This window comes from Selaginella moellendorffii, unplaced genomic scaffold (genome assembly GCF_000143415.4).
Source record: "Selaginella moellendorffii unplaced genomic scaffold, v1.0 SELMOscaffold_3, whole genome shotgun sequence".
In the NCBI taxonomy this organism is placed as follows: domain Eukaryota; kingdom Viridiplantae; phylum Streptophyta; class Lycopodiopsida; order Selaginellales; family Selaginellaceae; genus Selaginella; species Selaginella moellendorffii.
In genome coordinates this window covers 3,254,722-3,267,206 of record NW_003314264.1, presented here as the reverse complement: position 1 = coordinate 3,267,206, position 12,485 = coordinate 3,254,722, and the positions used below count along the sequence as shown (strand labels likewise).

The 12,485-nt window shown below is 39.4% G+C and overlaps 3 protein-coding genes across 3 annotated transcripts; 1 reads left to right on the top strand and 2 right to left on the bottom strand.

Moving 5' to 3' along the window:
* Window position 1: 1 nt before the first annotated feature.
* Window positions 2-2,723, bottom strand: LOC9643617 (sister chromatid cohesion 1 protein 1). The gene is made up of 13 exons (XM_024668504.1): window positions 2,657-2,723; window positions 2,524-2,592; window positions 2,399-2,457; window positions 2,204-2,339; window positions 1,881-2,029; window positions 1,692-1,699; window positions 1,009-1,440; window positions 783-957; window positions 624-717; window positions 441-562; window positions 316-385; window positions 150-262; window positions 2-85 (listed from the first exon to the last, which is right to left on the bottom strand). The coding sequence occupies exons 1-13, from the start codon at window positions 2,707-2,709 to the stop codon at window positions 3-5; spliced, it is 1,563 nt and encodes a 520-aa protein (XP_024524272.1). The 5' UTR covers window positions 2,710-2,723; the 3' UTR covers window position 2.
* A 1,267-nt stretch (window positions 2,724-3,990) lies between these two features.
* Window positions 3,991-5,282, bottom strand: LOC9655330 (cucumber peeling cupredoxin). Its single transcript, XM_002963360.2, has 4 exons — window positions 5,000-5,282; window positions 4,737-4,855; window positions 4,279-4,650; window positions 3,991-4,210 (listed from the first exon to the last, which is right to left on the bottom strand). Exons 1-4 carry the CDS (start codon window positions 5,193-5,195, stop codon window positions 4,139-4,141), a joined length of 759 nt encoding a protein of 252 aa, XP_002963406.1. The 5' UTR covers window positions 5,196-5,282; the 3' UTR covers window positions 3,991-4,138.
* A 589-nt stretch (window positions 5,283-5,871) lies between these two features.
* On the top strand, window positions 5,872-6,870 carry LOC9655329 (mediator of RNA polymerase II transcription subunit 7a). Its single transcript, XM_002963754.2, has 5 exons — window positions 5,872-6,198; window positions 6,248-6,317; window positions 6,385-6,551; window positions 6,607-6,680; window positions 6,732-6,870. Exons 1-5 carry the CDS (start codon window positions 6,070-6,072, stop codon window positions 6,811-6,813), a joined length of 522 nt encoding a protein of 173 aa, XP_002963800.1. The 5' UTR covers window positions 5,872-6,069; the 3' UTR covers window positions 6,814-6,870.
* The last annotated feature ends 5,615 nt before the right edge of the window (window positions 6,871-12,485 follow it).

Below are 12,485 nucleotides of genomic sequence, written 5' to 3'. Positions count from 1 at the left end.
AATCAAAAGAGGCTTCCTCTTCCAACGAGGATGTCGCCATAAGCTTCCTTTTGTAGCACACTGAGATAGCTATTTGAAGCTAAGACTGCACGAACGAAACATAACATAGCTCATTGGTAAGAAAAAAAAAAAACACTATCGAGACTCACCGCAGATGTGGAAGAACATCTTTGCTCCCTGAGAGGCGTTCATGCCTTCCGTAAGGCTATCGAGGGACAACGCCTTGATCCCCGGAGAGCTGATGAAGTGCTCCCGCAAGTACCTGAAATGTTTCTCATGGTATCATCATGATCGAAAAAACTCGGAGCAGCTTACTGGAGCATGATGCTTGTGAGCTTGTCTAAGTCGCGTTGATAGGCCTGTGCGGCTTGAGTCGGCTCTGTTTCTGGCGGAGACACGCGAGAGTTCTAAGCAGTTGAAATGTTTTCTTTCAAGCTTACCAAACTGGCTTGGTAGAACTGTGATGTCTGGAGTTCTTTCTTCCGGGAAAACGTCGTTGGTATAAAAATCAGTACCAAAAGGCGAGTCACTCTTGCGTTCCGACGCTCGCGACCTCTTGGACCTTGAAAAACATTCAGAAAACTCTTTAGTTAGTGCAATACGAGGCATGCAAGTTTTCAGACCTCAAGCTGGTCGGATAATCCCCCACAACGTCGGGAACGAGCTTGTCGGTGGATTGAGAGCTCCTTTTTCGTTTAGAATTCATGACGCTGTTCACTGGAAAAACACACACAAAAGAAATGTTAGTTGTTGCGCCAAGGAGTTTTTTATAAGCGGGGAACCTGAAATATTTGGAGTCACTCCGGTTTGGACATCAAAGAAGCTGCCTCCTTCGCTTCCTGTAACAGGAGTTTGAACGGGTGCTCGTAGTTTCTCGACGGAGCCGTAATTGTCAAAGTTAAAAGGTGCCTCAAAACGCTCGGGCTCTTCGAACGCGAATTCCAACGGCGGAGGAGGCTGCGAGCAAAACATCAGTGAAACAGCTTCTAAGTGCTACTGTAGTGCTACCGATTGATCAGCAGATACTTGCTGGTCCTGCTGTTTGGCAGATGTTTGCTGTTCTTGTTGTTTCTGCTGCTCAGAAGTAGTCTTTTGTTGCCTTGGAGTCACCACGGTCGCTTTGGACCACAGATCAACGATTGAGGCTGGTAAAAGTGACTTCGGTATGGTACCGCAGCCTAAGAAAGTTAAGGGATTGTTCAGCATCACTTTTGCTCTTTCAGCCGATGCTTGTGTATACAGCTGTTTGATCGCAATGTCAGTGAAGGCAAAACGCTGTTCACATACCTTTCGTCTATTTCTTCTGTAGATGATATTTGAAGTGTCCTGCAGCCAGGACTGGAAAACTTGAGCTGGAATCTCAGTCAACTCGACGTCGTAGACGAGTTTCTTCTGCTGCTTGATCGTCTTTCTTTTCTTTCGCGGCTTATGAGGCTCCGGCTACAAAAGTAATGCATAACAAAAGAAATGAGTAGTAGAGGCAGATGCTTACCGATTTTGGTCCTTTGTCTTCACCGTTTTCGTTGTCGCCATCCCGTTCTTCAGATATCGGTTCAAGTCCATTTGGAACTTGAACACCATTTAGTCGTTATGTAAGCTTTGCATTTTTCAACCAGCTCTACCTTGAAGCGGGGCATCCATAGTGATCATGTCGTCAATAAAGTTCTCAGGCTGCTGGAACCTGTACTCACTTTCTTCCCTGAAACACAGAAAAACGTAGCGCGCTTTAGACACTCTCCATGTTTGCCTACCTCTCGACATCGTCATCTAAAACAGTGGCGAAGGAGCGAACACTATCCTCATTCAGCGTGATGTCTTCGTTGTCAGCTGTTCTTACAAACCTCCTTCACCTCATTAGATCTCGTGTTGATGACACGTACCTTGAAATCGGTTGGGTCTGGTTCTCGCCACCAGAGGAGGAACCGTGAAAAACTCGGGATCGTCCTGGTCCGGTGTTTCCGGCTCCAGCATCGCGCGCTCGAAATCCTGGAAGGTTTCTTCGGTGCCATCAATCGTGATCGCTTCGAACCTGGAGTCACAGATCGCGTGGAGCCAGCTTAAGATAAACAACATCTTACGTACTTAGCGCGAGCTCTCCTTTGAGGAAGCCTGGTAGTGTCCTCGGTCTTCAGCGCAGCTTGTTTGGTTTTCATCTTAAACTGGAGCCAACGAACAGTGATGATCGAGAGAGGAAGAACAAAACCAAGAAAACTTCCTCACCATGAACTCCGTGACATCGTCTTGATCAAGGAAAGAATGTGAACGAAAGCAGAGAAAATAAACCATGGCCTTACCATACAAGAATTTGACTTTGTGGTTGTAGATCCTCACGATGCCTCCTACAAGAAAGATCGATCTTAGAAGACGCAATTCCTACATGCATCGCGAGATCCCTTACCCATGAGGATTCCCGACAGCCGTAGAGCCAGAGGAACGACGGGATTGATGATCTGCATGCTGTGGAGAGAGATCGGCACATTTCAATCGATCCGATCGAAATTCCCAACCAAGAATCCAACAAACCAGCTCTCTTCGATGTCGATCTGATCGGTCCTCTTCCTGTTCATCTTTGGATGCACCGTCGCCGCGATCCTGCAAATAAACGCGAGAAGAAGAGATCGATGAGACGCTTGCGCCGATCCGCGCGCATTCTCACCATATCTGCCCGAAGGGACCTTTCTTGGAGAGCAATTGGTGGGAGTAGAACATCGTGGAGTCGAGAATGTAGGCCGCGCAAACCTCTAGTAGGGTTTTACCGCCATTCTTGAGGGCTTATTTGGCGAGCGGCCAAAATATTTTGCCCGGAGGCCCGCTTGGCACTGGATCATCGCTCGCCGTGCTTCCAGGTTTGCCGATCTTCACCGCATTCCTGGCCGATCGAGGTAAGCGAAGCATTCTCTTTGTGGGGCATTTTGCTTGGTATTTCTTGTTCGTTTTTCCTGGGGCCAGGCGTCCATGTTGCTAGAAAAGCGTTCTATGCTTGTCTGTCGTGCTCACAATGGTTTTACGTACAAGATTTTCCAGGGAGCCCATGAATCCTCGCAAGAGCTTTGATTCCATCAAAGACTTAATGAGGTACTAAGCTATCAAAGGATTCTTGACTCACACTCAGAATAAATGTTTTCAGAGCTAGCAGGATCCATTTACTTAAGAGTTCCATCTTCTCCGCGGAGTGCGCAGTAGTCGATCATCATGCTGACGGTATTGTTTCTCGGACTAGTTATGCTATTCTCTCGATATCCGATCGAGGTAAGTGAAGCATGCTTGATCGCTTGACAGGTATTTTTTGTTCGTTTCTTCGGGCTGTCGAGAAAAGAGTTCTATGCTTGCTTGCCGTGCTCAGGTTTTTTCTTGTTTTTCAACGTTTCTTCAGTGGTTAACTCTAACGAGGAGCGTGGAGTCCTTCCATCAAGACTTACGAGGTAGTGAGCTATGAAAAAATTCTTGACTCACACTCAGAACAAATGTTTTGCTAGCTAACAGAAGTACGCATGCATCCATCTACTTCAGAGATCCATCTTCTCCGCGGGGACTGCGCACTAGTCGATCACCATGCTGGCGGTATTGTTTCGCCTCGGTCTAGTTATGCTATCGTATCCGATCGAAGGTACTGAGCTATGAAAAACTTCTCTCAGAAAAAATGTTTTGCTGGCTATCAGGAGTACGCATGCATTCAGATATCCATCTTCTCCGCCGGGACTGCGCACGGATCATCATGCTGACGGTATTGTTTCACCTCGGCCTACTCAGGTTTGTTTTTCTTGTGTGGAGTAATGCCTTGACAATATCGTTTGAGTCACGCAGGAGGGCCAGGTGCAGCGAGATAGTCATGCTGCAGCCTGCCAAAGTTTCTGATCATCCGTTGCCTCAATCCTGGTGCGTTATGGCTTTTTCTTTCACGCGCAAGCTCACGCCATCGTTACATCCTTTTCCAGACACGGCTTTTCGAATTCTCTGTGACAATTGATTGAGAAGATGACGGAAAGTGGAGGAGAAAAAAATCAACAAGCATTTACGATTTCTCCTGGACAGAAAGACCTCCTCCCTCCTGATCTCTAGAGAACGAGTCTAGATCTACAAAGACTCAAAGTCTTTCATCGGTATGCTCTCCATTCTATATTCAAGTCAATTCGCTCGCTCACAAAAGTCTCAGCGCCACCACAGTGGACACGACGATCAACCTCCACCAAGTTGCGAGACTATCGCCACCCTACAGCAAACCATTTTCTGGTCAGTTCTCTCGGATCGAGAAAGAAAAAAAAAAGCTTAAGCTCTTACCGAGGTGTTGTCTTGCTCTGACCCTTCTATAGGGACCGCTGCCGAGGCTCCGGAGCTACCACTGGGCGCCATGGAGGAGCTGGGTGAGTCGCTCGTCGCTGGAGCTATCGCTGGGACCAGTCCCATCCCTGGAGAAGCCGCAGGGCTTGTTGGTCCTCCTCCTGGCGATGGCGATGACGATGGTGACGATGGAGGAAGCCCTGGGGCCAGGACTAATCCGGCCGGAGTTGGAGATAGTGCCAGGGGAGGAGCAGCAGCCAAGACGCCAACACTGATGGTAACTTTCTGTCCGCCATCGCAGTGCGTTCCCTGGCCCTCCACTGAGAATCCACACGCAAAGTAGTACGCGCCAGCCTTCTCGGGAGCTATCCACTTTGGAAAAGCAAAAAGAAAAGGAAAAAAGCGAGAGCTTTGGCCACTTTAGTCACGAGAAAGCGGTCCGGAAGCGTACTACAGACCGTGAAGTTGCCAGACGATCCAGTGTCGAGCATGGTTGCCTTCGCAAAGTTGCAATTGTCGAAGTCGGCCTTGGACGGAAGCATTGCCACATTGTGAAAGCCTGGAGCGTATCGAAACACTGCACGATTCATACGGGATTGTTTGTTAGCAGCCATAGCGCAAGGACTAGAGAAACGAGAAAACCAAGGCGCTACCTACACTCACAGGGAAGCCTGGAGAAAACTAAGAGAAGAGAAGACCAAAAACAGGATGATCCACTCACCGACGGAATCTCCCGATGCGACTGGCTGAGAGGCGGCCCAGGCAGCATAATCTGGAACCCTCTGCGTGGAGAGATCGAAATTTGTCCAGCCGAGCGAGTCTCCCACGGTGATGACAACACACATTGCCCTCCTGTGGAGGAACAAGACTAGCAGCAAGCAAAAACACACTGTTAAAGAGTTTGTGCTCCTCCCCATCTTGAGAGCCCCCCTCCCTCTCTTTGTTACTCTTGGAATCTTGGGCTCAACAAAACAGTAGGAGTGCTTCCTTATAAAGAGGACGCATCTAATAGCCGTTGCTCTGTCCTTGTTTCTTGCCTCATAAACTATGGTGTTCAGGTGTCCACAGAAAAGCTTGTCTAAAATTAATGGCGGCTCAAAAATTTCCATGAACTTTTTTCTCACTTTTTGTTTAAAGGCATTGGCACAAGATATTTGTTGTTTCTGAAAAAAACTTTGACGTATATACCTTTAAAGTTACTAGCGAATGCAGTGCCAACTTTTGGACGTTTAGATTGGGCAGAACGTCCCGATTAAAAACATCTTGTACAGAGCTAAATAACCGCGTGATTCAATGGTACAACGTTGTCCAAGTATAAGCGTATCTCGCCTCAAGTCCTTTCAAAGATTGTATTTTGCTCCAGTATGGAGGTATCAGGACAAACTTGTGTCTTCAATTCTGACCTCGGTAGCAACTCGACACCTAAAGAGAACAACACACAAGACCTTCAAATGAACGGAAACTCTTACCAATCGTAAGCACCTAATGGACTCCTTTGCGTGGCCTTATCCTTGACATTTTCGATGGCACACAAATGAGCAAGATTCCACAGAGAAAAAAAAGTCCTCACTCCTAAAGAGCTCGTGAATGACAAGCGTAATTTGGGACCAGTGCTGCCTCCTTCACAAACGTAATGCCAAGAACATACCACCTCATCCGCTAACATAGCTTCGTGGTAGTTGTGATGAGATCGAACGCTTACTTTGCCAGGGAAGATGGCTAAGTGAGCAAGAGCGACGAGGAGTAAGCTTATGTCTCGGCGTTGACCCCTGTTTTAATGAAGCCCTAGCCATGGCTACTACTTCTGCTGCCTATCCGCCACCGCCTCCCTATTACAAGCTCTACAAGGATCCAGCCTCCGCGGCATCGCCGCCTCCGCCGCTCCAGGGAACTTACTCCGTGTTTGGGAACACGTACACGGTTAGACCCTGTTCTCTTTTTCTCTTCTCTTATAAGCTTGAGCTTTCAGACTGACGATACGCTACCCAGTTTGGAGGAAGTGGGGCTTCGTCAATTGTATCCCATAGGACCCAACATTGGTAAGTTGGACTCGACCAAGATTTTTTCCAGTGGATTGATCTTTCTCCTCAAACGTTGGGAGATTAGACTACAAGAAGGAGCTCAAGGCTTTGAACCGAGAGCTTGTGCTCCAGATGATGGAGCTCGCCGACGTTTTGGTGGAGAGGCCTTCTCAGTATGCTCGAAGAGTGGAAGACATGGGGCTCATTCTCAGAAACATGCATCACTTGCTCAATTCACTCAGACCACACCAGGTTTGACAAAAACTAAATCCTTTCTTTTTTGCTCATGCAAAGTATTGTTCTCCAGGCCAGAGCGACACTTATTCGCATTCTCGAGACCCAAGTGCAAAGACGAAAGCAAGCTGTGGAAGAAGTTCACAAGTATGCATTGGATTCGTTTTTGTATTCATATTTTCTCCCTGATTTGGTCAGGAGAAGGAACGAGGCAAGATCACTCCTCCAGGAATCAACAGCCGCACTAGAAACCCAACTTAGCCAGCAAAGAATTGTGTGACTTCGCTTTAGAAAAGGAATATACTAGTGATCTGTTTAAATTAACAGTTATAATCTAGCAATGCGAGCACTAGAATGTAAAATAGAATCAAGAGGGGAAAGAGTGAGTGCCACTATAATCACTCTGTTGAATTGATAATTGTAGTGGTGATTTGCAAATGCTTGTTAAACAACCTGCTAACTTTAGATCTCAAATATTTGCAAGCACATTAGGTTACAAAAGTAGTGTATGTAAGCTTTTTTTTTCTTTGAAAGTGTGTTTGAAAACTCTTAATATTTGGAATGGGAAGAGCTATAGCTTAAGCATGTGATTACTTTTCCATCTTAGTCTTGTCAATTCTCTTTTTCAGCATGATGTGTCATTGTAAACAATTTGGAAGTTGCAACCTTGAAAGTTCCTATTATTTACTTATGGAGCAAAAGCCAAAGAATTGTTTTTCTTTCTTCTAGAGAGAAAACATATTACTATGGTTAAAATAAAACCTAAAGGAAAGTATATCCAATATGGTGCACCAAAGTTTTCATATTGGAAGATGAAGCTAGTTTACATTTATCATTAGCACTTTTATTTAATCTTTGATCCCAATACTTTCATCTCATTAAATCAAGTAGTACCACAAAGTTAGTTTGGTTGATAAGAATGACGGGTGATGCCAATTAGTAACATTGTAAATAAATAATAGTTATCTTGAGACTTACTGTGGTTGAAATAAAACCTAAAGGAGAATATATCTAAGATCATCACCAGAGTATTCATAATGGAAGATGAAATTAATTTACATTTATCACTACCACTTTTGTTTAATTTTTGATCTCCCTAGCATATCAATTGGCACACAATCATTAGTGATCGCTATCACTCAAAAGTTTGTTCAGTCGATAAGAATGAGGGCCAATAAGCAACATTGTAAATAAAAATTAATTATTCTGACAAAAAAACTTTACAAAATAAACAAAGTGCTAAGAAAGTTCTAAAAATAAGATTAACTTTTAAAGGAACATCACTTATTTTAAAATTCTTACACTTCTTTTTAATTAAATAAATACACACACATTACATATTTTGCCAACATCAACCAATAAAGTCAGTTAGTTCCCTAACTTAATCATAATGTATTCAGTTGTAACTAAATTTAAAAAAATATGATAAAGAAAATAAGCTAGCAATGCAAAGAATAGTTGTTATTTATGTTTAAACTTATATTAATGGTATCTATATAATTTAAAAACTTTTAGTTTACTAAAAGTTGATTTTTATATTTTGTGATAATTGATTTTCAATAGCACTCACCTTCAGCTTTATTTCTATGTCATCCATCCGATAAAATGCCACTTTCTGCCCTACAATCCACTGAGTATGATTGTCATGGAAGTATGTGGCTATAATATCTATTAAATTTAAAATAGAAAAGGAAAAAAATTCATTTTTAAAAGCAATTCCTATTTTGTCATTTACTTTTGATAGTATTTTTTCTATCAAGATTTGAAAAACATATTATGACACACTTGCATTTCATCCCATCTTTGCTAATGAAGGAATTCAAGTAATGGCAGCAACACAATGAGAAGGGAGGTTTTTCAAGGTAGCACAACTTGGTTTTTAATGCTCACAACTTACAACAAGATTTTGTTTTTAGCGGAGGCTTTTGATATCTTTGGACAGGGCATGTGCATTTCCACGGAGAAGGACGTGTTCCACCCCGAAAGGCTTGTTGCTCCTCCTTACATTGTATGTGGATCTATTTTCATAATATTAGTAGTGACTTTAAATGTTAAAAAATTTTACTTTCTAAATAAATGGTTTATATTATTTTATAAAATATTTTCATAAAGATAAACAATGAAGGGAATAAAAGTAACCATTAAATTTGAGTTTGAAATTAATTCTTTCATAAAAATGAAAATCTAAACTAATAACTGAGGATATACTAAAAATAAAAATATAGAATGCTATATTATAAATATGATGATATTTATTTTTGTTGCTTTAATACTCAATTTAGTATGTAAAGGCTAATATAATAGTTTCAAATATCATTTATGGATTTTAGACACAAAATTCAGTTTATTGTGAGATATTGCATAAATGCTAAAAATAAGTCATATTTATATATAAAGCTTCTTTATATAAGAAATATTCTACTAATATTATTTTTAAAAATCTTAAAAATTATAGAGATTAAATGTTTAAACTTTGTTAAAATTAAATAGTGCCTTTTTGAAATTTAAATTGTCCTATTGAGAAAGAACATAATTTCTAGAATAATTTACTATTTATATTTTTCTAAACTTGTTTATATAAAAAAAATGGATGAAACATTAAATTTAAGGTTAGAACATGAGACATTTTATTATAAAATAAAATACTTAGTTGCTAAAACATAACTAATGAATATTATCATTTAAGGTTTTGGATTGTAAAATTTTAAATTTAGATCTAAATTTATGCTTTTAAATTTTTTCTTATTTTGAGTTAACTTGTTAATGGCTTACAGATTAATTGAAATTATCATTAGTGATGATAAGATATTGATAAAATAATGATTTTAAGACAACTACTTTTTAGAAACACATACCTATTATAGCTAATTAAATTTTATTACATGCAAAAGGTATAGTTTCAAATTTATTTTTCACTCTAAATGTTAAATTGTTTTAGTGAAAACTTCACAAATTCATTTTAAGCTAATACATTATATAAAAATTCATATTTTTAATAAAACTTAATAAATAATATTTTTTGCTAAGTTTTGTTAAAGATTTTTTATTATTCCATATTTTAGATTGCATTGAGGAAGTCATGTGTCTAATAATTAAAATTTTTAATTTAATACCCATTGATAAATATAATTTAAAGTTTTTAAATTTAAATTATTCAATAAAAAATTCAGTATCACAAGGTGGTGAACCACTTTTATTATATAAAGAATATAATCTTCCTTATTATTGTTTTCCATAAAACATCAATAATGTTTTTCTAGATTCATAAATTTAATATTTCCATCATGCTTAGATAAAATATTTTTATGCCCTACTGAAGAATGTACATTTAAAATTTATAGTTGAAAATTGTAGCTCCCTTAATTAAATAATATATTATTAAAATATTTTCCAAGAATAGAATGATAGCTTAAATAAATTAAAAATCTTTATTGAAACTCTATTATAACATCAAATTTTATCTTTCACAAATTTATGATTTATTTAAAACCATATTTATTCTAGTAAAGACTTTTATTTCCTCATCATTAACTTATTAATTTTGGCTAGTTTGAACATTTGGAGATAAAGAATAGATTTAGTGCTAAAGACACTAATATATTTAACAAATCTTAATCTAGTGCAAAATAAAAGTCAATTTTACTTTTTCTACTCATTTTTAACTTTTTTCTTTTGTCCCTTATTTGGAAAGAAGTAAAATGTTAAGTAGTAAACATATTTATTAGGGTTTGATATAATTTCACAAGCACCAACTTCCCATATCTAGCACCTATATGCAAAATGGTGTCAAATGATGTTTAACACGATTTTGGCATACCAATGGCCTAATGCAAAGAGGAAAGTACTACACCGATTAAAGCAACGTGGAGCTTGGGTTTAGACCCAAGCCAAATGCAAAACAAAGAGTGACACAACCCAACATAAGCCAAACTAACTAGTTTAACTAGCTCAAGTGAGAACTATAAAAGGAACCAACTGTATTGATCTCTTACCATCATGACAATAAGGAAAGAGTGTTTATAAAAACTAGCCAACAAATATCTTTAGATACCTAAAGTCATATTCGCAACACTCTCCCCCCTTTTGGAAAGATTGATATCCTCGTTGATGTATACCTGAGTATAGCAAATCGTCAAAGAAATAACTCTAAAAGTTAACGAAAAGCACATTATATAGGAAACACACTGACTTAAATAAGTTATGGAACGATATCTCCTATATGTCCAAAGACATTAAAACTCAGACACCCTCCAGCCATTGCCAACAAGGAAATGATTAGCGGAGTTAGCCACCCTTGCTGCTCTGAGTACCACTCAGCTTACAAAAGAATGATATATCCCTGCCCACAGCAACATAGTTTGAGAGCTAGAGGCCTAACTTCCCCTGAGCAAGAAATCAACCCCGTCAGGAAGATTTAGACAACTATTATAAGTTGGCAGAGGAAGTTGTTTACACAACTATACCCTTTTTCAACAATGAGTCAATGAGAGAAAGGTAAGGACTTGTGATCAGTCTATAATAGTTATCCCCATGGTTATGGATTGGACCCATGCACCGAAGTGCCGAAGTCAACCTGCCAAAACTGACCCAAATACTAATAAATAAGAGAAATGAAACTTTGATTTATAGAAATATATTACTTTATTAATTTGCAAGATTTATTACAAGATTTACAAAAGTTAGTTTTTATTACAATCTTCATATTCCGTGACAAGCTCATGAGCATGTGTAAAATTCCTAAGAGGTTTCCAAGTTAATTCACAAGTCAGATAACCTTTTCACTTAACTAGATATTCCTTGGAACGACCACCATGAGCCTTATAAAACAAGAGAATCGCCTCGACCTCATACTCAAGATCAACATTTACAACTTCCAGAGGGGGACAAATGTCTATAGAGCAATCCATAACAACACAATATGGGGCTAGTAAACAAACATGAAACATATCATGTACACGGGATAACTCATCGAGAGGATCCAACTTATAAGATACATCACCAACTTGCTTCAATACCCAATAGGGCCCAACATATTTTAATAATAGTTTCCAAGATAAAGATTTTTTTATATTCAAGTTTCAAGAAGATAGCCACACATGATCTTCCACTTGATAAGATACATCCCAATGTTACAGATCCTTATTATGTCAATATCTATCCTAAACTTTACCTATTGCCTCAGTAGCTTTAGACCACCCTTCACGTAACTACTCTGCATAAGTCTCAATAGCCAAGACCAACACTTTAGATATTGGTTTTGGTATACCAATTTGTTAAAGAACCCCACGAGCATTCCCTTGCAGCATTTCCAATGGAGAATAGCCAATAGTGTTATGAGATGTGTTGTTATAATAGATTTTTATTGTGTCCAAATGTTTAACTTAGTCACATTGGTCTGCCATGACATAGTACTGCAAATAATCCTCAACTTGGGCATTCATATGTTCAGTCTACCCATCAATTTGAGGATGATAAGCTATACTAAACTTCAATTTGATACTGAATAACTGGAATAATGTGCCCCAAAACTTCCCCATAAATCTTGAATCTTTATCTGAAATCATCTCTTCAGAAAAACCACAAACTCACATACTTCATAGAAAAAGAGTTTTGTTGCTTGTTTTACATTCACTGTTTCTATAGTTGGAATGAAGTGTGCAATTTTTGACAACCGATCCACAACCACCATCAAAGTATCATAACCCTTAGACTTTGGCAAGTAAGTGATAAAGTCAAGTATCACACTCTGAAATGGCTATGCCGGTGCAACTTCCCAACCTACTTTTCAGTTCTACACTTACATTGCTGGCATATAGAGCAAGAACGGACATAATCTGCTACATCACCTTCCATCCCTCTTTTAATGAAGCAAGTGTCTTTTGTTTTCCACCATGTCCTACCACTAGAACATCATGATGTTCCTGCAGAAATAACTGCTGTGACCCTAAAGGA

Bases quoted from the DNA above. Each gene is read 5' to 3' on its own strand.
- LOC9655329 (XM_002963754.2), top strand. From the start codon at position 6,070: ATGGCTACTACTTCTGCTGCCTATCCGCCACCGCCTCCCTATTACAAG. The intron at 6,199-6,247 runs GTTAGACCCTGT...TTGAGCTTTCAG, and splicing joins TGTTTGGGAACACGTACACG to ACTGACGATACGCTACCCAG. The intron at 6,318-6,384 runs GTAAGTTGGACT...TTGGGAGATTAG, and splicing joins TCCCATAGGACCCAACATTG to ACTACAAGAAGGAGCTCAAG.
- LOC9643617 (XM_024668504.1), bottom strand. From the start codon at position 2,709: ATGTTCTACTCCCACCAATTGCTCTCCAAGAAAGGTCCCTTCGGGCAG. The intron at 2,030-2,203 runs GTTTTGTTCTTC...CTGTGACTCCAG, and splicing joins ATGGTGAGGAAGTTTTCTTG to GTTCGAAGCGATCACGATTG. The intron at 563-623 runs GTCTGAAAACTT...ATGTTTTTCAAG, and splicing joins GATTATCCGACCAGCTTGAG to GTCCAAGAGGTCGCGAGCGT.
- LOC9655330 (XM_002963360.2), bottom strand. From the start codon at position 5,195: ATGGGGAGGAGCACAAACTCTTTAACAGTGTGTTTTTGCTTGCTGCTA. The intron at 4,856-4,999 runs GTGAGTGGATCA...TGAATCGTGCAG, and splicing joins CGCATCGGGAGATTCCGTCG to TGTTTCGATACGCTCCAGGC. The intron at 4,211-4,278 runs GTAAGAGCTTAA...GGTTTGCTGTAG, and splicing joins CAGAGCAAGACAACACCTCG to GGTGGCGATAGTCTCGCAAC.